Genomic DNA, 23,951 nt, shown 5'->3' on the forward strand with positions numbered 1-23,951 from the left:
ATAGACTCGCCCAGGCCGAAAACCGACTTCTGCGCATGGGCCACGAAGTTTCAATTGCACGCCCGCACGTGGTATTTTGTGGAAGAGCCACACTCAAGGGGCCAAAGAGCCGCATGTGGCTTGCGAGCCGCACTTTGCCGACCACGGCTCTAACCAACTGAGTTAATGGGCCGGGACCTGGAAGTTCATTTTATAATTCCACTTTTTTATGTTTGAAATTTTCCGCAATAAAAACAAATCACCCTTCATTACCTTTGCAACCACCACCTTGATCCAAGCTGCCGCATCTTGTCTGGACTCTGCAGGAGCTCCTGAACTGAACTGCCAGCCTCACAGTGGGCAGTTCTGGCCTAAACAGACCTCGTCTCTTCCTGTTCTTCTTGCTTCTGCAGCTTCACTACAAGTAACAGGGCGGGTTGGATGCTGTTGGGTGGGTGAGGCGAATGGTTCCTGAAGGCAGAGTCCAGCTTTGAAAGCCAAGGGTCTCAAAGGTTCATCAACCAAGGACAAGTGCAGAGAAAAAGAAATGAACCCTTGTGATGAGCCCTGCTTGAGGTGAAACCTCAGTGCAGAGTCCTGGTAAGGAAGGGTGCTCTGGGTTTGAGGCCTCTCCCCCGGCTCTCGCTGGAGGGGTCCTAGAACACAAGGCGAAGGCCCCGACTGCTCACTGTGACGGGCCTACGTGGTGGCCAAGCAGTCACAGCCCTGTGCCAGGGGCCCACCCACTCGCAAATGCGGCCTGGTCAGTGCTCCAGAATCAGGCCACCACAGCACAGCTTCCCAGAGAGCCAGCTGGCAGAGGCAGCCTTTCCAAAGCTTCTGGAGTGGTTTCCCAAACTGTGTTCCATGGAACACCATGTTGGCTCATTGGAGCCTCCAGGAAGAGGGAGCCTGGGGCCCAGCTCCTCTGTGGAATGCCCGGTGAAGCCTCAGGTTCCTGTATGGAGGCTCTTCTCAGGGCCTCGTATGTTCTAGTGTGAACTGCGAACCTACCAAATACAGGGCCCCTTGTGAAACACTGATCTGCTCCTTGTACAAATGTCCACTGACAGCCTGGAGCTCCTGCTGCCACATGGCCAGGGGAGTACCCTGAGCTCTGAGGACTGTGGCTGCCTAGGGGCCGGAGTGGGGGTACAGGGACAGCAGGCGGGCAAGCAGCCTACTGCTTGCATCCAGCCACTATAGCTTATGGGCTATTTTCTACGCCTGGCATGTGAATGGCTCACCATGGCACCCCTGCTCCCCTTCCTCCCCAGTAAGTTACTGGCTGCCTCTGAGACAATCAGGGCTTGTTTGAGAACTGAAATCAGAACAGGCCAGAGACTGTCAGGTGCCTGAGGCATCACACAGGTCTGCTCAGAGCTGCTGAGCCTGGCATATGGGGTTCCCCTCACAGAGGGCTGGTCCAGAGAGCACCTCTCCCACCCTCATCTCCCGGGCTCCCTCCTACACCTGCCTCTCCCCACAGGCATCAGGGACACCTCCCGCCATGCACAGAGCTGCCATTTCCACACGAGGTATCCTCCCCGAGGCACCGAGGGGCATGGGAAGAGCAGGCACTTAGGTGTTTGCAGAGTGAAGGGAGAGGCAAGGGGACAGGGATGGGAGGGGGGATGAGGAGGTGGGTGGGGAGGACACAGCAACTCTGACACCAGCAAAAGGTCCCCAGCTGCTTGCTCTGGAGAAGACAAAATCCATTTTAATGATTTCTGTGGCCCAAAGAACAAGCGCCTGGAGCTGGGTGAGGAACAACAGGGCCATCATACAAAGTAGGCGGCCAGGGCTGACATCTTGTCCTTTGGTCGCCTGGCTCCGGGCTTCCCGGCAGGCCGGCGGCCCCGGGCCCGCCCTCGGCCCTGCCTCCTCCCTGGCCCGCCCCGGTGCATGGGGTGGCAGGAGGCCGCGTGCCGCAGCTCCACGAGCTCCTGGAAGACGGGGTCGCAGAAGACACAGCCCGTGTGCTGCGTCTCATCGCCCAGGAGTGGGGACTTGGCCTTGTTGAAGTCCACGTCGAGCAGGGCAGCCTCGCAGGAGCTGCAGGTCTCGGGGGACACCCGCACGCGGTGGGCATTCTCGAAGCAGTGTGCCACCACATTGCACTTGTTGCAGGCCACCTTCCACTTGGGGCCCGAGGTGGGGTCCAGCACCAGCACCCCACTCTCGCACTCCACGCACTGGCCGATGCCCAGCATGCTCAGGGAGTGCTGGCAGGTGGGGTGCGTGCACTCATTGCAGCCCATGCCTGGTGGGGAGAGGGCAGCCTGTGAGGCACACCTGATGGTCACCGGTGCTGCCCACCCCCTCCCGGCCCTCTCAGTGCTTCACAGTCCCGCGTCCCATGTCCCAGCAAAAAGTGCTCCTCTCGGCTTTGCTCACTGGCCGGGCCCGGAGCGCTCCTGTGCTCTGCTTATGGGGAACTCCTCACCCCGTGAGGCCCCCTCTCCCCGGGTTCACATCATTTCCAGCAGGCCTTCCTGGTGGCCGTCAGCCAGTCCCTGCCCTTCACTTTGCTTCCGCAGCCTGTTATAGGCAGCTCTGTGTGGCCCTCATTCTAGTGGCCACATGGGGCCATCGGCTGCCCTGGAAGCTGCTGGACGGCAGGGATGAGCCTGTGTCTGCCCCACAGGCCAGGCCTGAGTCAGGAGGGGTAAACTAAGACCCTGCGGGCCCCCCGAGCCCCGGGGATGTGGGCGGACACCTCACTCTCGCTGTGTCTCGTTCCTGTCTGTGGTTTGGGGTGATGACACCCTGGGGCCTGTGCGAGGTGGTAAGGAGATAGCACAGCTGAGGGTGGGCACTGACCCCAGGCCCTCCTCAGACTCCCGGCTCGGTTTCTCAGCCCCACCTGGATACGTGCTCCCCTTTCTCCAGGAATAAGCATGAGGATGGAGGACTCTGATGTGCTGACTGAGGGCACCCCCACCTGCTGCATCCTCCCACTCACCCAGCCCAGGAGAGGGTGCAAACACCCACTGCCAGGTCCTGAGTGAGCTTACCACAGTCACCGGCACAATTATGACCAGAGTGGCAGGCGGTCTGGCTGACGCCTGAGCACCGCCCAGGCACACCGGGGTCTCCTATCTTAGCACCAGTAGCATGGGACGGCCCAGGGTAGGGCTACCCACAAAGACCAGCGTGGTGTCAGGCAGGGGCTGGTGCGGAACAGAGACCACAGAAACCCGGGGGGACGAGGGCAGCCCAGCTGGAGGGAGCCAAATCCCAGAAAGAGGTACTCTCACCTTTCTTCATGTCCCGGAAGGGCGGGTGGTTGTAGCAATAGGGGCATAGGGGGTAGCTCTTGCCCCGAGAGCCCGATGACCACAGGACCAGCTCAAAGTCGTCCAGCGGGCACCGGAGCTCCTTGTAGAGCTTGATGGTGCCATTCTGGGGGAGGGTGTAGGTCTCGTCGCAGTGGGAGCAGTGCAGGCGACTCGGCTTGGCCTGCAGCAATGCCGGGGAGAGGTACAGGGGGCTGGGCCAGCCGACTCTCCAGCCCACCCTCACTCTCCCCATAATAGAGAATCATAAATGTAGCATGTAACATATAACACAGCAAGTCCTATGTAATACATAACGTGCAACACATAAAAGAGAATAGATAATACACAACACGAATACATATGCACACACATGTACATACTATGTAACATGTAACAATATGTACATCACACTCAATACACATACAGAATAAGTCATGTGTAATACATAATACGTGACATATAATACGTAATATGTAATATGTTGCTAGGCAAGGACCCAGGCCATGAGTCTCGGGACACTTGCTCTACGCATGAAGAAAGGCAGTTCTAAAATCCCAGCACGTATGTTAATGCCCACGATAGCCAGGACGTGTGGACAGGAAACACAGACATGTGTTTAAGCGGCCTAACAGCTGATGTGCTCCTGGGGTCCTAGGGACACGGGGTGTTTGCTGGCAAGGCTGCTTTAGGCCTCTTAGCCACCCTGGGGTGGCAACTGGAACAACTACATTGTATGACTGAGGATGAGGAGGGGCCTTCAGAGGTGACAAGACTTGCCCGTGTCTGTGCACAGGGCATTGCAGGCCAGCAGGAGTGGGTGAGTGGGCACCGCCCTCAGCCACCACCTACCTGGATGTACTTCATGAACCGGTGGCACTTCCCGCAGCGTGAGAGGGGTTTGCCTGTGGCTGCCAGAGGCGAAAAGGACACCTCCATCAGCTCATCCATGCCTGAAAGGAAGCAGAGCAGGAGGGTCGGTCACCTCCCTGCAGGTGCCACCGGGCGGGCTGCAGGGGAGGCACCCCGAGGCAGAGGATCTGTGCATGAGCACACCCCTCCCTGCGGGTGGTGGGTTCCATGTCAGTAACGGGAACAGCAGAGCTGCAGCCCCATTTGTCACCCGAGGATATCTGTTTCCAGTGCTTTTCAGAGAGAATGGAAGGGAGGGCAGGAAGGGGAGAGAGGTACATCGAGGTGAGAGAGACTATCAATCGGAACGCGCCCCGACTGGAGGCGGGGAATGAACCTGCAACTGAGGTATGTGCCCTTGACCAGGAATCGAACCCGCGACCCTTTGGTGCACAGGCTGACACTCTAACCACTGAGCACACCAGGCAGGGCTGCGTATGGTATTAATACACTGGCCTTTAATTCTGACAAGGGCCCAGTGATGACTCTTCATCACCCCATCCTCCAACAGAGGCCTGGAGCCCAGGTCTGGGGGCTGGTCTCACACGGCGGCACCTGGCACCGAGTGGCGGCGGCCTGGCCCGGGGGAGAGAAGGGGCAGCCTTACCTGCGATGGAGTCCACGAAGTAGTGGAACTTCCTCTTGAAGATGTCCAGCGTGTGGCCCAGGACCTGGCGGAAGTCGGCCTTGCCCTGGGCAATGAGGTTCAGCTGCTTCTCCACGGCGCTGCGGATGGTGGGGAGCACCAGCTCCGCATCTGGGGGCGGGCGGCCGCTGTGAGCACCCTCACCTGAGGCTCAGGGTCCCTGCGGCAGCTCCGGCACGTGGCTGACCTCCGCATCCAAGACCTTTCCTGATCTCCCCCCACAAAACCCTGTGTGGAGCCACCAGGGACCCGTCTCTGGAACTGCATCACAGAGGTGCTCCGGGCAGTCCCTGGGCCACATCTATGTCCCTCAGGCCCCGATGTGGGGAAGAGCCCTCGCCCCCCCTTTTGGGTCCTTCGCACTTGTCCGTTCATCACCCATGATGCGGAGCCCCTGCGGGGGCAGGTCCTGGGGTGGCAGCGCAGCACCTTGCTGTGGGAGGGGGGGCTCACCGCAGGGTTTTGCAGAGGAGGCTCTGGGCTGACAAGGGCGGAGCTGCAGCCCAGGGAGCAGCCAGGGAGCACCAGGCCGCACTCACCGATCTTGTAGTAGCCGTGCACCAGGACGATGCCAAGGTTGGTGGGCTTGAGCCGCCGCCCACTCTCCACGACCACATAGTTGCGCTGGCAGATGTTGTTGATGTGCACAGGGATGCTGGCGTCTGTCCCTGCAACGCACAGCAAGGCCCTAGTGTCCCTCGGCCTGCGACACGCCCCATCGGACTGTGGGCTCCCCGGCACCCCCACCTGTCACGGGCCCTGGTTCTCAGCCAGCACTGTGCCAGGCACCGCACCACTTGCCATTCACGCATGGAAGGGGCACCGGGCAGCTCTGGAAGCGTTGCTTCCTGGGCTGGGAACCCTCAGGCCTGGGTCCCGGGCGGGTGCACCCACCGATGCCATGCTTCTCCATGAGCGTGATGAGCTCGGCCTCCGTCAGGTAGTCAGGGGGGTTCGTCTGCTTCTCCAGCAGCTTCACCTCGCCCACGGGGAAGGTGTCGCCCCTCTGGCAGGTGGGCAGGCTCTCCTCCAGGGGCACGCTCTGCCAGGGCATGATCTCCGTAAAGCCTGGAGGGACAGGGCGCTGCCTCAGACCCGGGGCCTCCATCCCAGGCCCGACGGAGGACGCTGCATCGACCTGTGGAGGTGAGGAGCACGGCCGGGCCTGCAGGTTACCTGGGGAGATGACGGTCTTCACCGTGCAGGTGAAGTGCTCGGGCCCGATCCGGAAGGAAATGGTGTTCTGGAGGTACTTGCAGTCATAGCTCACCGTGGCGATGAAGTGCCTAGTGATGTACTCATAGAGCCGCCACGCCTCGCCCCCTGCGTAAGCACAGACGCTGGTCACCAGCCAGGACTCTGGCTCTAGGGGCCCCTGGCTCCTGCTCAGGCAGCAGAGCCACAGGATGCTGAGGGACGAGGCACACACAGCAAGGAAAGGAAAGCAAGTCTCTTGCTCCTGGTGGTTCCTTCACAGCCGTGGCTCCCATCTCCCGCCCTGCCTCCAGGCACGCAGCCTGTCCCTGTCTCGTGATATGCCACCATCATATCACACAAGCAGCTTCTGCCTCCACCCACATGGCTCCCCCTCCCTCTGCCCTCTCCTGGCATGTGGCCACCAGCACTGCCTGGGCCCGATGACGGAGCCTGCTGCTCTGTCTCAGGGTCATCCTGTTCTGTCCATAGCCACCCACCCGCTAACCTCCCCTGCCACCTCCTGCCTGGCCCTCTCTGTTCTAGGGTCTCCCCCAGCAGTGCCTGCACCCTGCACAGGACACACTGCTGTCACCACTCGCTCCTGTCCTGTCACCACGGGGAGGGAGCACACTTTCAGGTGACCCCTGTGCCACAGCCAGGGGCAGACGGGGTAGGAGGGAGGCCCCACATTCCCACTGGGGCCCGACACCATGCAAAAGTACCAGAAACCCTTCCCTCCCCAGAAGCTTGAAGTGTGTGTGTGTGCGCGCAGGAATGTGAGTGTGAGTGTGAGTGTGAGGATGGTGGGGGAGGGAATCACCTGATACCTAATTCGGCCTCTGTGGCAGACCTCATGGGGGTGATGGGGGGATGGTCACCAGCATCGTGACCTTTCCGTGGCCGGTTGATCCCTTCTGCTAGCAACTGCTTCACCTGAGGGAGAGAAGACAAAGCAGAGCGTGAGTCGGCATGGCTGCCCTCCCACCTGCAGGGAGCTGCTGCCAGGCCTGGATTGGCCAGTCCTGAGCTGGTCCCAAGGCCTTGGCAACAGGGTGTACGGGGAGAGGGGGAGGGGGGAGTGCAGGGCCTGGCTCTGCTCACCGTGTCGGCCCAGTAGGGGTGGTTGGCCTGCTGCCGTAGAGGGCCCTTCAGGTCGAAGTTCTCGGGGTAGTGGGTGGTCTCGGTTCGCGGGTAGCTGATGTAGCCTTGGGTGTAGAGCCGCTCAGCGGTCTGCATGGCATGCTGTGGCCCCATGCCTGCGAGAGACAGGAGGCTCAGCTGGTCCGAAATGCCAGGGTCAGCCAGGTGCCTGCCCATGGGCCTGGGCACTCAGGCTCCCCCAAACGCAAACAGGGCGGCTGGGAGGGCTCGTCTTCCTGCTCCTCCCTGACCAGCAGAGGCTGGCACTTGGCTACTGGTCACTCAGTGTCACTGCTGGCCCCCGGGGACCCGGAAAATGCCCGAGAGCACACTGCCCATGGTCCCCGAGGCCACTGACGCGTCACCAACGCCTGAGGCCACCGACTTTCCAGCCCATCCCCTTCTTGCTGCTACGGAGACAAGGCCAGACAGACGGCACACACCGTCCCAGGCAGGAGAGATGGGCCTTGACCTCTCCCTGCAGCAGGGACGCTGCTGTCAGCATGCCCCTCTCGGGTAGTGACAGTCACTACCACGGCTACTGTTAGGATGAGCTATTTCAATCACTTAATCCTTACTACAACCCAGATGGGTGCTAACTATGGTCACTCTCTTTTCTCATGAGGAAACGGAGGCTCTGGGACAAGGAAGGATGTGATGAGCTGGGATTTGGACCGGAGTTTGTACCTGGAGCTTGAACTCCATGGTTTAATGCCTCTGAGGGGCATGAGGGCCTGCTTTGTGGGTGGCCCTGCTGATGGCCTTCCACGTGTTCAATCCCAGCGGGGGCTCCTCAGACATTTAGTAAAATGACATGGTCTGTGCTTTCCCCACATAAATTCAAAGAAGCTGTTGAGTACTAACCAACAATCCTGTGAAATGGAATCCTCAGATTCCCTCTAAGCCTCGGGTAACACTGAATGGAAAGAGGGCGCCGGCACAGGTGAGCATGTGGAGGGGGTGGTACTGGCACAGGTGAGCACATGGGGGGGGGGGGGTGTATACTGACACAGGTGAACATAGAGGGGAAAATGCTGGCAAAGGTAGGAACGAGGGCACTGTCCTACACCCCCAGGTACTACCCTGGGGTTGAACGGGGCAGCTGCATGCCTGCTCCAAGAAGTCTTTGGGGGATTTAGAGAAATCCCCTCATACCCAGAGAAGAACTGGCCACACGAAGCATCTCCACAGTGTTCAGGGCCAGGGGCCTCTGCTTGGCCTTCTCCTTTTTGCTTGTGGCTTCCACCTAGAAAACAGAATGGATTCAGTGATGTGGGGGTAGGGGAAGGAGAAAGACAACAAAACAGAATCAGGATAGGTGGGCAAAGGGTCTGGTTTCATACATTTGGTCTCAAGTTCACTCCTCATAGTGCACTTAAGACTTGAATATTTATTCAGGCCCAACAAGGAAAAAAGAGCCCTGGCCAGTTTGGCTTATTGGATAGAGCGTCGGCCTGCAGACTGAAGGGTCCCAGGTTCGATTCCGGTCAAGGGCATGTGCCTTGGTTGCGGGCATGTCCCCAGTGGGGGGTGTGCAGGAGGCGGCTGACCGATAATTCTCTCTCATCGATGTTTCTAACTCTCTGTCCCTCTCCCTTCCAATCTGTAAAAAAATCAATAAAATATATTAAAAAAAAAAAAAAAAGAAGGAAAAAAGAGAGATGATAATTTTCTAAAGAATTTTCTAGGTAGAGAGAAAAACTGGAGGAACGGGGAAGAGGCAAGAGAAGGGGCTGCAAATTCAAAATCAGACGGGAGCCAGCATCAGCACGGTCCTGGGGGGGGCAGTGGGGGCAGAAGGCCCGGGGTGCAGGTTGTCTCGGGGTAGCTGCTTACCCCTCAATGAGCCTGAGTGCTCCATCAGGGCCTGCTCGTATTGCTATATCTTCTGATTTGCCAAGAAAAGCTGGAAATCAGGCTTTTAATATAAAAACCTCATAATTTTTAAATGTTGGTAACTTTTGTAAACACCATGCAGTTTAAATAAAATTCTGGTGAATTTCAACCTCTTTCAACCTCTAAACTGAACAGTTGTCAGAAGCGATGGCTCTGCTTTGCCTGTGGCAGAAACAACCCAAACAACGCAACCCCGACAGCTCATCCCTGAATTCCATGTAGGCCTGGCCAGGGCAGGGTCCTCTGGTTCCAGACAGACAAGGGGGGGTGAACGCTGAGGCCAGATTGTGCATGTGCAGCCAGGAAGGCTGGACCACTAGGCTGAGAGCCTGCGACAGCAGCAATGGTGCCTATAGGAACGTGATCAAGGATAAAGGCACGGAGCAGCTTTAGAAGTTCTGGGAGCCGGAGTCAACTGCATGGGCGGGTAAGGGCACCTAAGGAAGGCTCGGAAGGACAAGAGAAGGCCCCTCAGTGGCTCTGGTAGCTGTCACAGCTGCGGGACACTTGCTGCAATGCCTTGGGCCTGCCCCCCACCCCCACTGAAGCCAGCCCCTTTCCACGTGGCATCACCCACTTCCTAACGGCCAAGCAGCAAGTCCTTCTAGTCATAAAACCCTGAGTGAGAAACACAGCCCCACAAAGGCTATGGAAGCTGACACTGGGAATCTCAGACCCGTCTGTGCTGGACCTTGGGCAGGTTCATGGCCATGCACACAGAGCTCTCTGGAGTTGTCAGCTTTAGACGTCACACAAAAGGGACGTCCGTGTGAAATTAAGTCCTGTCAAAAGGAGATGATGCCACAGGGTCACGTGGAAAGGGAAGTGCGGAAGGGGCCTGGCGGGTCACGGGAGTGGGGCAGATATGCAGCACGCTGCAGTTACTGCCGTGGGCAGAACGATTCCAGTGGGAGTGTACACGTAACTGCTCTTTCCAAACGATGTCTGTTTCAGAAAGGGGGAGAAAGACGTGACCTAGGTCACAAGCTATTTCTCCAGCCAGAGGTATCCCGCTCCTACCCCGACCCAGGCAAAGGTGGCAGCTGTGGGTGGAGCAGGCCCACCTGGGCTTCCTTCTCCAGCTTGGTCATGTTTAAAAACATCTGCGCAATCTCCCGGTCAAACACTCGCACTCGGTCCCAGTCCAAAAGGAGAGATCTGTCTTTATCAGCGTTAACCTGCAGGAAGGACAGAACACAGGAAAGTATCCAGGTGAATCTGCTGCCAGAGAAGAGACCTGGGCAGATGAAGCTGGTCCTTGCCTGGCTCTACAGTCCCACAGCCATGCCCTGGCCCGCACTGCTCAGCTGGCTGGGCTCATCACAGGCACTGAAAGGTTGCTAGTTCAATTCCAGTCAGAGCTGGATCCCTGGTAGGGGGCGTGCAAGAGGCCGTGGATTGATGTTTTGCCCTCACATTAATGTTTCCTTCCCCCCTTTCCCTCCCTCTCTCTAAAAGTCAATAAAAAAAATAAAGTCTCACAGCCATACCTGTGTAGACACGCAGCCCCTCCCCAGTGAAAGCTGCTCTGACAGATGGCCTCCCTGAAATAGGCAGATGGTCTCACGAGGAGAGCATGAAGCCGAGGCTGATGTGTCCTTAAGGAGTGTCCGAGCCTCACCTCTCACACCCTCCCTGCCCATGTCCTAACGCCTGGCCAGCACTAGGTGGCCTCACCCTGGGCCCCCACCCCATGTCAACAGGAGCAGCTCTGCATTATGTTCTAAATCTCACAAGAAGCAACCAGCCGGGTGTGGCTCAGCAGTTGAGCATCGACCCAGGAACCAAGAGGTCACCAGTTCGATTCCCGGTCAGAGCATATGCCTGGGTTGCGAGCTCAATCCCCAGAGTAGAGCATGTAGGAGGCCGCCAACCAATGATACTCTCTCATCATGGATATTTCTATCTCTCCCTTCCTCTATGAAATCAATTTAAAAAAATTTAAATCTTACAAGAAGCTTCAATGGAGTTTTATTTGGAGAAGGGGTTCCAAAACCTTAAAAGTCTGAAAGTCAATCCTTGGACATGACTGTGGCAGCTGATGGCTCAAAGGGATGACCTCGTCCCACACCACCAAAGCCGAGTTCATTTCCAATCACGGAAATTCAGTGCATTCAGGCCGAGCCTTACCCTGCCTCTTCATGGAAGCTGAGGCCCCTTCTCTCGGCACCCACAGACCCCTCTCTGGCCTCCCTCCCTTGTACTGCTATCCACAGGGTAAAAGGGCAGTGCCCTCGACCTCAGGGGCCTGTGGGACTATGACGATGACAGTGATGATGAAGGGGACTCTCAGAACTCACTTCCAAACCTGAAAAGACCCAGCGGGAACAGAGAAGGGAAAGAGAACCTTGGCCTGCAGCACCCAGTATGTCTCTGGTTTGAAGGACTGGATTTTGTCATGTCTCTCCACGCAGAATCCCAGGGTAGGGGTCTGACATGGCCCAAAGGAGATGAGAGAGCTGTCCAAATCGCCATATTTCCCCTGGAAGTACTTAGTCTGAAACCTACAAGGAGGGGTGGGGAGAGAAAGATATTTAGTCATGCATTTGCTCAAGAAATCATCATTAGCCCCTGGTGGGAGTCTAGGATGGGTTAGTTGGTGGCGCAGGGAGGAGGCCAAGGTGGCTGGCTGCTCCCGGCTCAGGAGACAGGGTCAGAGGACATGCTCAGAGGGGGCCAGGAGGTGTGTGTGTGTACACGTAACAGAGAAGGTGGGAAAGAAGAGCAGACATTAGCGGCCTCCTACACGCCCCACACTGGGGATTGAGCTCGCCAGGCCAGGAAGCCCTTCTATCACATTCCACCCCCTTCCCCCTCTCCCCAAAACACTGCTTTTCATGCGGTGGTCTATTTAGACAGTTGTCTTTAGGGTTTTTAAAACGTTGACCACTGAGGTGGCTGATCAGGCCCAGGAACCAAGGATGGGGACCAGTAAGGGTGAGGCTCTGGCCAACGGGAGGGCAGCCGGCACCTGGTGAAGGCACAGCCAATGCGCAGGTCTAGTTCCTGCCGGGCATCCACTGAGAGCGCCTCGTTGTGGTCAGGCTCGCCCAGGCGGGCCATGGCACTACAGATGTCTGTGTCCGTGATGGAGCTGAACCTGGCCCGGAACACTGTCTTCTCACCACCACGGGCCGGATTCATGACGGGCAGCACGGCATCCAAGACCTGGGGGAGAGGGCTGGCTGTGACCCTGGCCAACTCCCCAGGTCTCCACCTCCTGCTCTACACCCCACCTGTGGGCCCAACTCCTCTCCAGGACTGAGCCTCCCAGCCATGCGTGTGATCCCCTCTTCACTCTAGCCAGACCCTCCTTTGTCTCTCTCCCCTTCCAGAAGCCTCCGTCTCTCCATACTCCTGCCACATGGCTTCCTTCCTTTTGTCCACAAATTTATTCAACCACCCCCTTCTTATTACCATCCTGCAAGCTGCCACCCTCTCTCTTATCTCCTGCTTCCATCCTCACCAAACCAAGAGATGCTATTGCCAAGGACACAGGGAACGAGAGTTGCCAAATCACCCCACGTGACCACTTCCCCTCCTTCTAGAGGAGGGAGTGCCAGGAGGGGAGGGTGGGACTTTGAAGAGACGGGAGAAAAGACAGGGAGGGAAACGGACGAAGAGGAAAAGGAAAAGGCAACGGGCAGGAGTGGGGAGGCCCTGATGACCCCTCTGCAGGGGCGTGGGTGGCTCGGGGATCCAGCACAGCAGGGGTCCTGGAGTGGAGACTCACTAAGAAGGCCGTGCAGTGGGAGGGGAGTCATGCTGGAGCCTGGCTGCAGCTTCTTTACAGGGAAGAGGTGGCTTCGATTCTGAAGGGAGAAAGCCCCATGAGCTGCCACCATTCTTTACCCCCAGCCGCAAAGACCCCCGGGAGGAGCAGGCCAGCAGGGGAGGAGCAGGAGGGGTATCGGAAGGGGTGCCCCTTCTGTGCTGGAAGCACTTCCTGAGCCCTGAGGCATGCCAGGCCCTGGGTGCGGAGGCAGGAGGGCAACCTATAGAGTCCCAGCCTGAGGGGCACACGGTGACACCTGTAGGTACGCCCAGTGCGAGGGCACCATGGCCAGGGCAGGCATTCTGCCTGAGGCGGGCGATGAGAAGAACGGGGCCCGGGAAAGGAGGAGGATTGCCAGGTGGCAACCAGCACTGATTTAAGGTCCCCGAAAGGTGCCGAGGGGCCCAACATGCTGAAACCAACTCTCTCCTTGAGACAGCCCCATTCTGAAACTCAGATCCACCTAGGAAAGCTGCCCTTTTACTGCTGCTCACACAATGTATCTAGATAATTTCCAACATAAAGGAGCACAACAGGCATTTTTAAGCCACTGTAGCTGATTCCCTACTCTGGGTTCAGGAATGGATTGGGGCAGATGGCGGGAAGGCCAAAAGTGAGGCCACAGTGGGGTCACCCTCACCTCGAAGCAGATGTTCTCCCCTTCCTTGTCGCAGTCCAGCCATAGCACGATGTAGTCGCAGCCTTTGCCCTCCACCTGCCACAAAGCACAGGGTGACTAGTACCTTCCACAGCCCAGCCCTGCAGTGCCCATGGCACCCCCACCAGGCTCAGGGAGCAGAGCAGTCGTCTCCCCTCCCCACCCCCACCCCCACCCCCAGCTGTTTAGGAGGCCTGGTGCCCAGAGCAGGGGCCCAGGCTAAGCAGAAGAACTAGTTAGACTGGCTTAGCCAGTCAGAAAAGAATTTAGCTCAGAACTACTGTTTTGTGGACAAAAAAATGTTAAAAATGCAATAAGATCTTAACCCGAAAATTGCACAGAAAAAGGACAGAAGTGAAATAACCCTAAATGTCAATAGTGGTTGTCTTGGGTAGTGTGATTATAAATAATTTTCCTTCTTTATACTTACTTATATATTCTAATTTTCCATAACATATATGCATTTGTTTTAAAATTAGAAAAACCACCACCACCACCAAACTATTTTTTTTTTTAAATTCCAATGGCTGACAGTGTAGTTGGGGGAGGAGCAAGACTGAAAGGTGCCTCCTGGGTCAGCTGGGGCCGCTGTGAGGCCATAGCTGGTTTTGCTCAGTGGATAGAGCATCGGCCTGCAGACTGAAGGCTCCCGGGTTCGATTCCGGTCAAGGGCACATGCCCAGGTTGTGGGCTCAATCCCAGTAGGAGGCGTGCAGGAGGCAGCCAATCAGTGATTCTCTCTCATCATTGATGTTTCTATCTCTTTCCCTTTCCTTTCCTCTCTGAAATCAATAAAAATATATTAAATAAAAAAGAAAAGGCCGTGAGGCCTGCCCCAGGACTGGTCAAATACCATCTTGTTGGGGAGGGGTTGGGGGAGGGAGCCAGAGGAAGGGCCGCCCTGCCTGTGCCCACCTGCCTGTGCCCGCTGCCCACACACCTGCAGGAACTTCACCATGTTCAGCTTGGGGTTGGCTTCCTTCTTCTCCGTCGGGGCTTGGCTGAACAGCTCTGCGGGGTCCACCTTGTCCCATTTGTTGTACTTTCCTATCAACCACAGACACAACGACATCTGAATCACGCTGCAGAGCTTGGCCTCCATGATCGCCATAATGGGTCTTGTCTCACACACAGGGAGGGGAAGGCGAGAAAGGATCTGCCCGGGCCTTCCTCTTCCCGGCTGCTGAGCTGACACCACACCTCGGCCACCAAGGGAGCCCCACGGGGCAGGGCTGCTGCTCTAGCCTGGCTTCCAGACGGTCCCTATGCTAGAGGCACCACTCCCGGGCCGGCTCGCTGCCAGAGCCCTGAACCACCACACATGCCTCGTCTTCTCTCCCAGCCTGGATTCTGTGGCCTCTCCCCACGCTCAGCATTGACCAGGCACACGATGGGCGCTCAGTGGACGCCGGGGGAGAATCAATCTCTTTGGGCGTCACGTGGGACACATCCACCTACGTCACTGTGCAGGGCTTGGCGCTCACACGGTCAGCACTCGGGATTTCTTATAGGCCCCGTTCCCTGCAGCCCGGGAGACGGGGTCAGACAGAGCCAAGTTCAAATCCCAGCTCCCCACCTGCAGGCTGGTGGTCAAAGTCAGGGTCTGAGTGCTCAGCCACACGAGTGAATCGATGTCACTGTTGTCACTGAGCAGCGAGAAGTACTGAGGCTTTGCTAAGCGCCCGGCCCTGCGCTAAGCACTCTGCAGTCACTGTCGCATTCAGTCCACGGACAGTCCTGCGCGTGGATGGCCCTGTCGTAAGACTCATTTCACACACGAGGGGCAGAAACTCATGGAGGCCCGCTCACTGCCCCAGCCCCAGCTTGTGAGCCAGCAGAGTGTGGTTAAGAGCACGGCCGGCACCTCGCCCCAGGGGGACACTAATGCCGGCCATTCCAAGATGATGGATAACAACGAGGGGGAAGACGACAGCCGCCCAGTGGCCGCTGGACGGCAGCGACACTCCCCAGGAACAGCAGCCCCTCCCAAGGACTGTTCAGGCCAGGCCCCCGAGTGGGCACCGGCTCCAGTCTGCACAGGAGGGTGCGCAGCGCAGGCAGTGACTAAGGGCCACTGGAATGGGAATCCACGGGTGTTGACCTCCAAAACCTGAGTTCTGGGTGCCCACCCAGGGACCCCAGGTCACTTCACGACCTGCTGACGTCAGGACTCATGGGTTCTGGACTCTGTGCCTGGAGCCCTCCCCTGGTTCCAACTGGACCCTGGGAAGCACCATGCAGGGCTTCCCTCAGGACGGAGGGTGGGGGACTCACCCAGGAAATCCAGGGTCATCACGTGACCACAGACGGACGTCATCTTGAAGCGGACTGGCTGGCCGGCAAAGGTCCCTGCGTACTCGTGCACTGAGCACGTGCCATTCAGCCCTTTGTGTGAGGACATGTTCCCTGCAGAGAAGCACAGTGAGGGCTGCTCCACGAGCTGCAGCTGCCTCTCGGAGGACCAGCCCCTCCCCCAGAGCAGTCAGTGACGACAGTCCTCGGGCCGCTGCGGGGAACCAGGTGCCGAGCTCTCACGGGTCACGGGAGAACACCACTGGTAACCAACCAGCACAGAGCGCCCACCACACAGAGCCCCGGGGGGCTGGGGGCCGGGAGCAGCCTCTGAACTCTCAAGAGCAGACCCTCGCGGCGCTTTCTCTGCGTTTCTGTGTTCACTTTGATTTGATTTCTGCCTCGCTTCTCTCAACTGTACTCAAGTCCCCAGGAGGTCCCCCACTGTACTAACTCCTAGTTAGTGAATCCCACAGTGTCGTCTCACGGTCCCCGATGGCCCCGCGGCCACACTTTCTCAGCCTCTGGGACCAAGCACTGCTCTGGGGTCCACCCTCTTCAGACCAGGACTTCTTAGCCCAGTGTCTCAGGGTCTCTTCCTCCTTCAGCCTTGGGAGCAAGGGGAGGTCGGGGTGGACGTATGCCATTTCTGGGTTCCCAGCATCCAAACACCCCTCCTCTTTGGAGGGAATTCAGAGACAGGGGGGAAGCAGCACCGATCACCTCAGTGGCCAGAGTGGGGGTGAGGGCAGATGCGCCGTTTCCCAGTGCTCTGCTGTCCTGGGAGGGCCGTGGCCAAGGCTCAGCTAGCGGCGGCTCTGGAGTGGCATGAGGCTCTGGGCCAGCTGCCGCAGTCAGGGGTCAAGGGGAGTAGCAAGGCTCTCTGGTGATGATGCCTGTGGCAGGGCCTTATCAGACTTAGACCGGGGTGTGGCCTGGCTACGTCTTCCTCCTTCCAGTAAATTCCCTTTCGGTGTAAGTGACCAGGGCTGGTTCCGGCGGCTTGTGACCAACAACCCTGGCCAGCACAGCCCTCTCCCCGTGGCCTGTCTGCACCTGCTGCTACTGTGAATAGTGCCTGTGCCTTCTGGGAGCCCCAGCCCTGGCTCATGCTGGCTGCGGCAGTAAACGCATCCCACAGTGACCAACACGAGGTGCTTCGTGAATGCCTGCTGTCCTGACCAGAGTCTACTCCAGTGGGCTGGAGTCACACTTTGGGAAAAGAAAGAAGCGACGTGTAAAATGGGAATGACCACGCTTACAGAGCTAAGCCAGAGAGACACCAGGGCTGGCCTTCCCTACCTCGAGAGAGGATTTTGGCAATGGACTGGGCCAAAGATGGCTTTTCTGCAACCATGAGCACGGTCTTCATCTTGGTCTTCAAGTTGGCGCCAGTTTCAGGGAAATGGCGATGAAGAAGTTCAGCAGCCCAACACTATTATCGATGCTGACTCCTAAAGAGAAGAAAAGACACACAGAAAATAGCAATGCTTCCAATGGAACCTATACTACTTGCTAACAAGGAAACTCACTTTAAAAAAACAAAAAAAGCACCCAGCTGGTGTGGCTCAGTGGTTGAGCATCGACCTATGAACCAGGTGGTCACAGTTTGATTCCTGGTCAAGGCACATGGCCAGGTTTTGGGCTGGACCTCCAGTAGGTAGTGTGCAGGAGGCAGCCGATCAATGATTCTCTCTCATCATTGATATTTATCTCTCTCTCTCTTCCTCTCTGAAATCAATCTATATAAAAGTCTAATATGCTAAGTGTCCTTCCCTCCTACCGGGTAATGACATCATCATGTAGCAACGCCCAGCTTCCTCTCCCTAGCAACGACTAGCCTCCTTGCAGTTTCTTCAGCCCAGGAACACTTGCTTTATAGCCAGGTAGAAACAATTTACACTGTAATCAAATGTCTGTGAAGCATTTCCCGTGCCTCCTCTCATTTGATCCTCACAGAAGTCCTGGAGTAGGTAGAGAGGAGACTCGGTGGAATCCTATTTTTTTTCCATTAGCCAGAAAACAGAGATTTAGAAAGCTTAGAAACTTGACCCGACTGAAAAGAATTAAGAAATGGTGGACCTTGAAAATGACTTCAGGTTTTCTCACTGCACAGAATATAGTCAAACACTGCTGCAGTTAAATATTTTACCCTTTGTTCTCCCTGCATGATCTATAATAATCATCTGTTTTGTGTTGATATTTACTGCTGTGTTGCTGACAAGTACCTGAAAGAGAAGTTGGGGTGCTTCACTGGGCTGGAAGAAGTTTAGTTACATCAGAAAGTAGGTCTAAATAAGCAAGTTTGTTCTATAAAAAGCCAAGTTGACTCGCGCATGTGCGATACATATAAAGCTCTCGCTGGCACCAATCGCACGGGTATGTTTTGATCTGTCCTTGTCAATTGTGAATTTGGTTGACACTTCTATTATAGAGAAAGGGTGAATAGCGATATTAAAATATTTCTTCTAATTAATTTCCTTTCAATGTGCACGAATTCGTGCACTGGGCCACAAGTAAAAATATATTTGAAAAAAGCAAAGCCCAGCCCTAGCTGACTTGGCTCAGTGGCTAAAGCGTGGGCCTGCTGACCAAAGCATCCCGGGTTTGCTTCAGGTCAAGGGCATGTACCTTGGATGCAGGCTCCTCCCCAGCCCAGGCCCTGGTCAGGGCACATGCAGGAGGCAACCAATTGATGTGTTTCTCTCACATCGATGCTTCTCTCTGTCTTTCCTCTCTCTTCCACTCTCTCTCAAATCAATGGAAAAATATCCTCGGGTGAGGATTTAAAAAAAAAAAAAAAATCAAACTCCAGTCAAGACTGTGCAATTGCTAATCCATTTCTGACATGTGCCAATCTTCAGCAGCTCTGGCTCCAAGCAGGGGTGGGGAACGTCCAGCCCATGGGCCATATATGGCCCTCGAAATCATTTGGTCCAGCCCTGCTAAGGCATTAGGGGTGAGTTAATTAAATGTTTGACCAAATATAGCAGGCTAGTTTTTAAGTTGATCATTTGTATGGCCCACAAATGATGTTATAAATATCCAAATGGCCCTTGGCAGAAAAACGGTTCCTCACTCCTGCTCTAAAGAAACACATACTGTAATTCAACAGTTTATACCTCAATACTGCATAAGCACTTTGTAATGTTCTGAGTGTCACTGTTTTATTAGGAATGTGAAGTCCTGGGGAAAGGGCATTGGTGATGAGCTGGTAAAGTCATCTCAAGTAGGAAGAACAAATTAAGACTCAGAGAAAGGATTTTCTAAAGATAACCAAGGAAGTTGGTTGAGATGGGGTGAAACTCATGCTTCCTTACTTCCAGCTGGGAACATTTTTTATTTTTATTTTTTTAAAATATATTTTATTGATTTTTTTACAGAGAGGAAGGGAGAAGGATAGAGAGTTAGAAACATCCATGAGAGAGAAACATCGACCAGCTGCCTCCTGCACACTCTCTACTGGGGATGTGCCCGCAACCAAGGTACATGCCCTTGGCTGGAATTGAATCTGGGACTCTTCAGTCCGCAGGCCGACGCTCTATTCACTGAGTCAAACCGGTTAGGGCATGGGAACATTTTTTTAAAACTACATCAGGTTCCTTCCAACTCTTAAAAGATTTCAACAGTCGCAACTGTGATTAATTTTCTGTGATTAATCGTAGGGCTTCCCTATTTTTCCATTAAGGCACATCTCCAATTTCAAAACGGAAGCCAATTAGAACAAAAGCTCAAAGCAATGGTTTGCAGACTTCATTTATATACCATCCTAATGCTTTTTAAAAATATATATTTTTTAATTTAATTCAAAGAGGAAGGGATAGGGAGAGGGATAGAAACATCAATGATGAGAGAGAATCATTGATCGGCTGCCTCCTGCACACCCCCTACCAGGGATCGAGCCCACAACCCGGGCATGTGCCCTTGACTGGAATCGAACCCAGGACCCTGCAGTCCACAGGCCGATGCTCTATCCACTGAGCCCAACCAGCTAGGGCTACTGTCCTAACGCTTTTGCCTTACTGGCAAAACATTATTATTCACTTAAGTTTTGCTTTTTTTTTTTTAAAGTTTAAATATATACAAAAAGGGAAATTTTATAGCCCCATAGGAACTAACGGCTGCAATCAATGGCCAGAACTAGGTTTTTCCCAGTAACCTACAGCATATCAAGTTTAATTTGTTGCCTGCCAGAGCTCTGAGCCTGATGCTCGTCCTTTTATTTTAAAAGGGGAGATTAGCAAGTGCTAAGGGGGTGTTGACAGCAAACCCTCCAACTTGCAGCTGTAATTAGAAGGGCTGACAGTACAAGGGAGTAGCGGGCTAGCCTGTTATTACCCCGTCAGCTCTCACCGGCAATCCACAATGGCAGGTGTCCTCTGGGAGACACCGTTTTAGAGAAAGTCTTTTCCGATCAGCGTCTTACAGACACGGGGACGCAGCTGGGGAGCGAAGGCCTAGCAGTGAGCGGTCTGAACAGCAGTCAGAGCCCTAGGACTTCCCACCTTGGCAACCTCACCAAACACCTATGGGGTCAGAAACAGAGGGAAAGGCACACCATGTCCTGCGCTCCTTCTCTGCGCCAGGCACACGATTGCTACACACACGTGATTTACTCTTGCCAACGACTCTACGAGGCTGGCGGTGTCATTTCTTTAAAGGACGAGGACACTGCGGTTGAGGCTGGTGTCCGCTGACCTTTGCAAAGGCTCTCGGAGGCCCAGGGCTCACTGGCCATGCGTCCACATCGGCCTGACTTCCCACGCGCTGTCCCCAAAGGCGGAGTGATAAAAAGGGAAGACGAGGCCGCTGCCTTCCTTCGCCCCGGATTCTAGTCAATGTGTTCGAGTTCGGGTGCTCTCCTGCATGCGGTGAGCGCCTCCGGGGACCACGGGCGCCCTCAAGACTGAGGGGGGGGGGGGCCCAGGTGGTCCCGGGTAGAACCTGCCTTTGAGTGGAGCCCAGCCGACCCGGGCCCGACCGCTGCACGGCAGACCCAACCTAAGGAACCGCAGGCGGGTTCCACCAAGAAGATAAGGAACCGCAGCGCCTGCTCCTCCAGGCACCAGGCTAAACGCTGGCCCAGCGCCACCTCCCGGACCCCCACAACAAGCCCTGGGGTAGGGGGTCCACCCGTCCAGGGAAGCGGCGGGGAGAACCCCAAGCGTCCGGCCCGGGACGCTACCCCCAGCCGCGGGGCCGGGGCCCCTCGGTGCCCGGCCGGCATGCACGGAACGTGCTCAACAAAGGCCCGCGCCTCCCACGTCCCTGAGCCGCCGAGCGCAGCGCCCGCCGCCCGCCTCTCACCCGCAGCCCCGAGCGGCTGCCGCTTCAGTCCCGCTCCCCCGGCGGCCACTGGCAACCCCTACTTCCGGGTCCGGCGGCTGCTGGCGCCCCTGCGTCTGCCCTCCGGCACCCGCACGTCTCCCTCCCTGGGTTCCGTGCTCTGTGCGTTCCGGGCCCGGGGGGTGGTCCTGGACAACGCAGATCTCCTGGCGGTCCTCATTCTCTCCCGCCGTGGGGAAGCAATAATGACAATAATCATTACAATGATTATGAACAAACTGGTTGATAAGCATGAAAACATACATGCTGTTAATAATTACAATCATAAAAGCGACACGTGTGTGTAGCAGGCTTCCTTCAGTACTATAAACATTTGTGGAATGAATGAATGAACTGTGTAAAATATATCTGGAAGATGAATTGGAAAAGAAAAGTAATTTTTTGTGTAAGAGCACTAGGGTTATGTAAAAATTAAAATAACTTGCAAGACCATATTTTAATTATATTTTGAACAGTAGCATATACACATTTCCTTTGGGCCCAGTAGACACTTTCCCAACTTGCTTTTATTGGAATACTAGCCCTGAAAGATGATCTAGAACAGTGGTTCTCAACCTGTGGGTCGCGACCCCTTTGGCGGTCGAACGACCCTTTCACAGGGGTCGCCTATGACCATCCTGCATATCAGATATTTACATTATGATTCATAACAGTAGCAACATTACAGTTATGAAGTAGCAGCGAAAATAACTTTATGGTTGGGTCACACTGATCTAGAAGAAAAAAAAGTTCAATAGTCAAACTAAGGTTGAGAAATGCCAAAAATTAAGAGTCACATGAGATTTCCCTTTCAAAACAGAACTTCTGATTCTGAACCCCCTCCTTGGCAGGCTCTCTATCTCCAAAACTGCAACTCCATCTTCCCTGTTGCTCAAAACCTATGGCTTGGAAGCATTCTGGATTCCCCCTTCTCTCACTTGTTTGTTATCCATCACTGTCTTAAAAATGTATCTGAGATCCAATCAATTCCCTCTGCCTCGGCTGCCACCACACTGATCCCCTGGCCTCCACCCTGCCACCCTAAGATCTGTTCTCCACACAGCCCCCAGGTGTATCTAGTGGCCATGGCTTAGGTTGGGTCTAAGTGGTGCAACCCGTTGGCAGAGAAGCAAAACCAGAACCCCACCGCTCATTTAATCCAGCTCAGGAGTTCGTTCTGCGTAGCAGGAGGAGGCCTGAGGGTCTCAAGAGTGTTCTCAGCGTGCCAGCGCTCTCTGCCCCCAGAGCCCTGCGGCTGAGCCCCCTATACAGGCCTCCCAGGGAACGGCGGGTCAGTCCCCCTGTGGAACCGTAGGTTGACTGTGGTGGAGAGGAGCGGTCAGCAGGGCTGGGGCAGGGCCTGGGTTGGACCGCGGTGTGGGGGAGAGTTGCTCTAGGATTGTGGGTATCAAGTGCTAGGAGTGTGGAAGGGAACAGTGTCTCACTCACCATCAGGGCCCAACATTTCCTGTTGCTCAGAGCAGGTGTTTCACCACCTTCAGGATGCGTCCTCTTCCCAGTTCACCAGGCATGTAAATTTGGACACGAATCTTGTTTCTGCAGGGCTCGGCTTTCTCAAGGGGACGTTGAAGTCGCTCTCCCTCAGGGACGCAAGCTTGCAGGCTGACCTCCTGGGCACTGGGGTGTGAGCTTCCAGCAGGTGTTTCCTCCCTGAATGCTTCTATGAGGACAAGGCCAGAGCCACAAAAGCCACCATGGGACCATTCCCCTAACTGATGCTGAAACCCCAAGAAAGTTTGGGATGACGGTAGCTGGAACTGGGTGTGCAATGGCCCCACCCCTGGGAGGGCGGAGGAGGAGGAGGCTGCCCAGACCCCAGAGAGCGCCAGGAGCGGTGGCTGCACAGTTCAGGAGGCAGAGCTCGGCACGTCTGCAACATGTCCTGGGCTCCTGTCCTGCTGGCCCTCCTTGCCTACCTCACAGGTGAGAACTCCCCAGAGCTCACGGCCGCTGGCCCCTTCCCTTGCCCTGCCCTGCCCCGGGTGTCCATGTTCTTCTGTGTCCCCAGGTTGTGGTCCTCAGCCCATGCTGGATCAGCCACCTTCTGTGTCCTCGCCCCTCGGAACCACAATCCGTCTGGCCTGCACGTTGAGCAGGGACCATGATGTCAGCATGTATAGCATCTACTGGTACCAGCAGAGGCCTGGACACCCTCCCAGATTCTTGCTGAGATATTTCTCTCATTCAAACAAGAGACAGGGCCCCAAGGTCCCTCCACGCTTCTCCGGATCCAAAGATGTGGCCGAGAACACGGGGTATTTGAGCATCTCTGGGCTGCAGCCTGAGGATGAGGCTATGTACTACTGTGCTGTGGGCACCCAGAGCTTGGAGAGGGATAAGATGGAGATGGAGGACGAGGAAGAAAAGGCGCCTGCTGCTTCAGTGTCCCAGGCACCCCAGACACACTCACCGTGAACTGAGGACAGAAGGGTGCTCATCGCCACAGAGAGGGCGCGCATCGCCAGAGAGGGCGCGCATCGCCACAGAGAGGGCGAGGAGGAGGGTGGGCTGTAGGTTGTGCAGAGCGAAGGAGTCGCTCCTTGTCCAGCTGGGCCCCCATTGGAGGCTGGATTGGGGGATTAAAGCTGCTTGTGTCTTGGGAACTTGTTTGGTCTGACTGGTGTGCTGAATTATACTAAGGTGGCCCCAGCAGCTCTGTGTAAGGTCAAATGGGTGGGACGCACCCAAGAACCAACAAAGGTACGAAGAGACAGACTCCTGTGGGTTATGGGGGCAGGGGGCTGACATAGCACCTTTGGAGGGACTCTCTGGCCAAGGACAGGACGCTCTGCTGTCACCTGGTTATTTGCAGAAGTTACAGAGTAAGCCAGC

The 23,951-nt window shown here is 55.8% G+C and overlaps 2 protein-coding genes across 5 annotated transcripts; one reads left to right on the plus strand and one right to left on the minus strand.

The window, feature by feature from the left end:
• Positions 1 to 1,656: 1,656 nt before the first annotated feature.
• TOP3B (DNA topoisomerase III beta) lies at positions 1,657 to 21,149 on the minus strand. Of its 4 annotated transcripts, none has more exons than XM_036354120.1 (19): positions 21,081 to 21,149; positions 20,127 to 20,299; positions 17,076 to 17,227; positions 15,756 to 15,887; positions 14,422 to 14,528; positions 13,464 to 13,538; positions 12,020 to 12,216; positions 11,396 to 11,552; positions 10,113 to 10,226; positions 8,308 to 8,398; positions 7,114 to 7,268; positions 6,840 to 6,945; positions 5,992 to 6,138; positions 5,710 to 5,883; positions 5,355 to 5,483; positions 4,777 to 4,926; positions 4,110 to 4,210; positions 3,240 to 3,441; positions 1,657 to 2,242 (listed from the first exon to the last, which is right to left on the minus strand). In XM_036354120.1, exons 3-19 carry the CDS (start codon positions 17,143 to 17,145, stop codon positions 1,761 to 1,763), a joined length of 2,589 nt encoding a protein of 862 aa, XP_036210013.1. In that variant the 5' UTR covers positions 17,146 to 17,227; positions 20,127 to 20,299; positions 21,081 to 21,149; the 3' UTR covers positions 1,657 to 1,760. The 4 variants fall into 4 exon arrangements, with proteins under 4 accessions (XP_036210013.1, XP_036210012.1, XP_036210014.1 ...); XM_036354119.1 differs by lacking the exon at positions 21,081 to 21,149 and adding an exon at positions 20,472 to 20,601 and having other exon boundaries at positions 1,761 to 2,242; XM_036354121.1 differs by lacking the exon at positions 20,127 to 20,299 and having other exon boundaries at positions 1,761 to 2,242; positions 21,081 to 21,132.
• Positions 20,534 to 23,712, plus strand: LOC118678432 (immunoglobulin iota chain-like). The gene is made up of 3 exons (XM_036354123.1): positions 20,534 to 20,644; positions 22,662 to 23,042; positions 23,128 to 23,712. Exons 2-3 carry the CDS (start codon positions 22,997 to 22,999, stop codon positions 23,532 to 23,534), a joined length of 453 nt encoding a protein of 150 aa, XP_036210016.1. The 5' UTR covers positions 20,534 to 20,644; positions 22,662 to 22,996; the 3' UTR covers positions 23,535 to 23,712.
• Positions 23,713 to 23,951: the final 239 nt, after the last annotated feature.

This window comes from Myotis myotis, unplaced genomic scaffold (assembly GCF_014108235.1).
Source record: "Myotis myotis isolate mMyoMyo1 unplaced genomic scaffold, mMyoMyo1.p scaffold_m19_p_20, whole genome shotgun sequence".
NCBI lineage: Eukaryota > Metazoa > Chordata > Mammalia > Chiroptera > Vespertilionidae > Myotis > Myotis myotis.

Excerpts from the sequence above, each read along its gene's own strand:
- TOP3B (XM_036354120.1), bottom strand. The coding sequence starts at position 17,145 with ATGAAGACCGTGCTCATGGTTGCAGAAAAGCCATCTTTGGCCCAGTCC. Across the intron at positions 13,539-14,421 it reads ACATGGTGAAGTTCCTGCAG|GTGGAGGGCAAAGGCTGCGA; the intron begins GTGTGTGGGCAG and ends GCTTTGTGGCAG. Across the intron at positions 2,243-3,239 it reads CTTCCGGGACATGAAGAAAG|GCATGGGCTGCAATGAGTGC; the intron begins GTGAGAGTACCT and ends TCTCCCCACCAG.
- LOC118678432 (XM_036354123.1), top strand. The coding sequence starts at position 22,997 with ATGTCCTGGGCTCCTGTCCTGCTGGCCCTCCTTGCCTACCTCACAG. Across the intron at positions 23,043-23,127 it reads CCTCCTTGCCTACCTCACAG|GTTGTGGTCCTCAGCCCATG; the intron begins GTGAGAACTCCC and ends CTGTGTCCCCAG.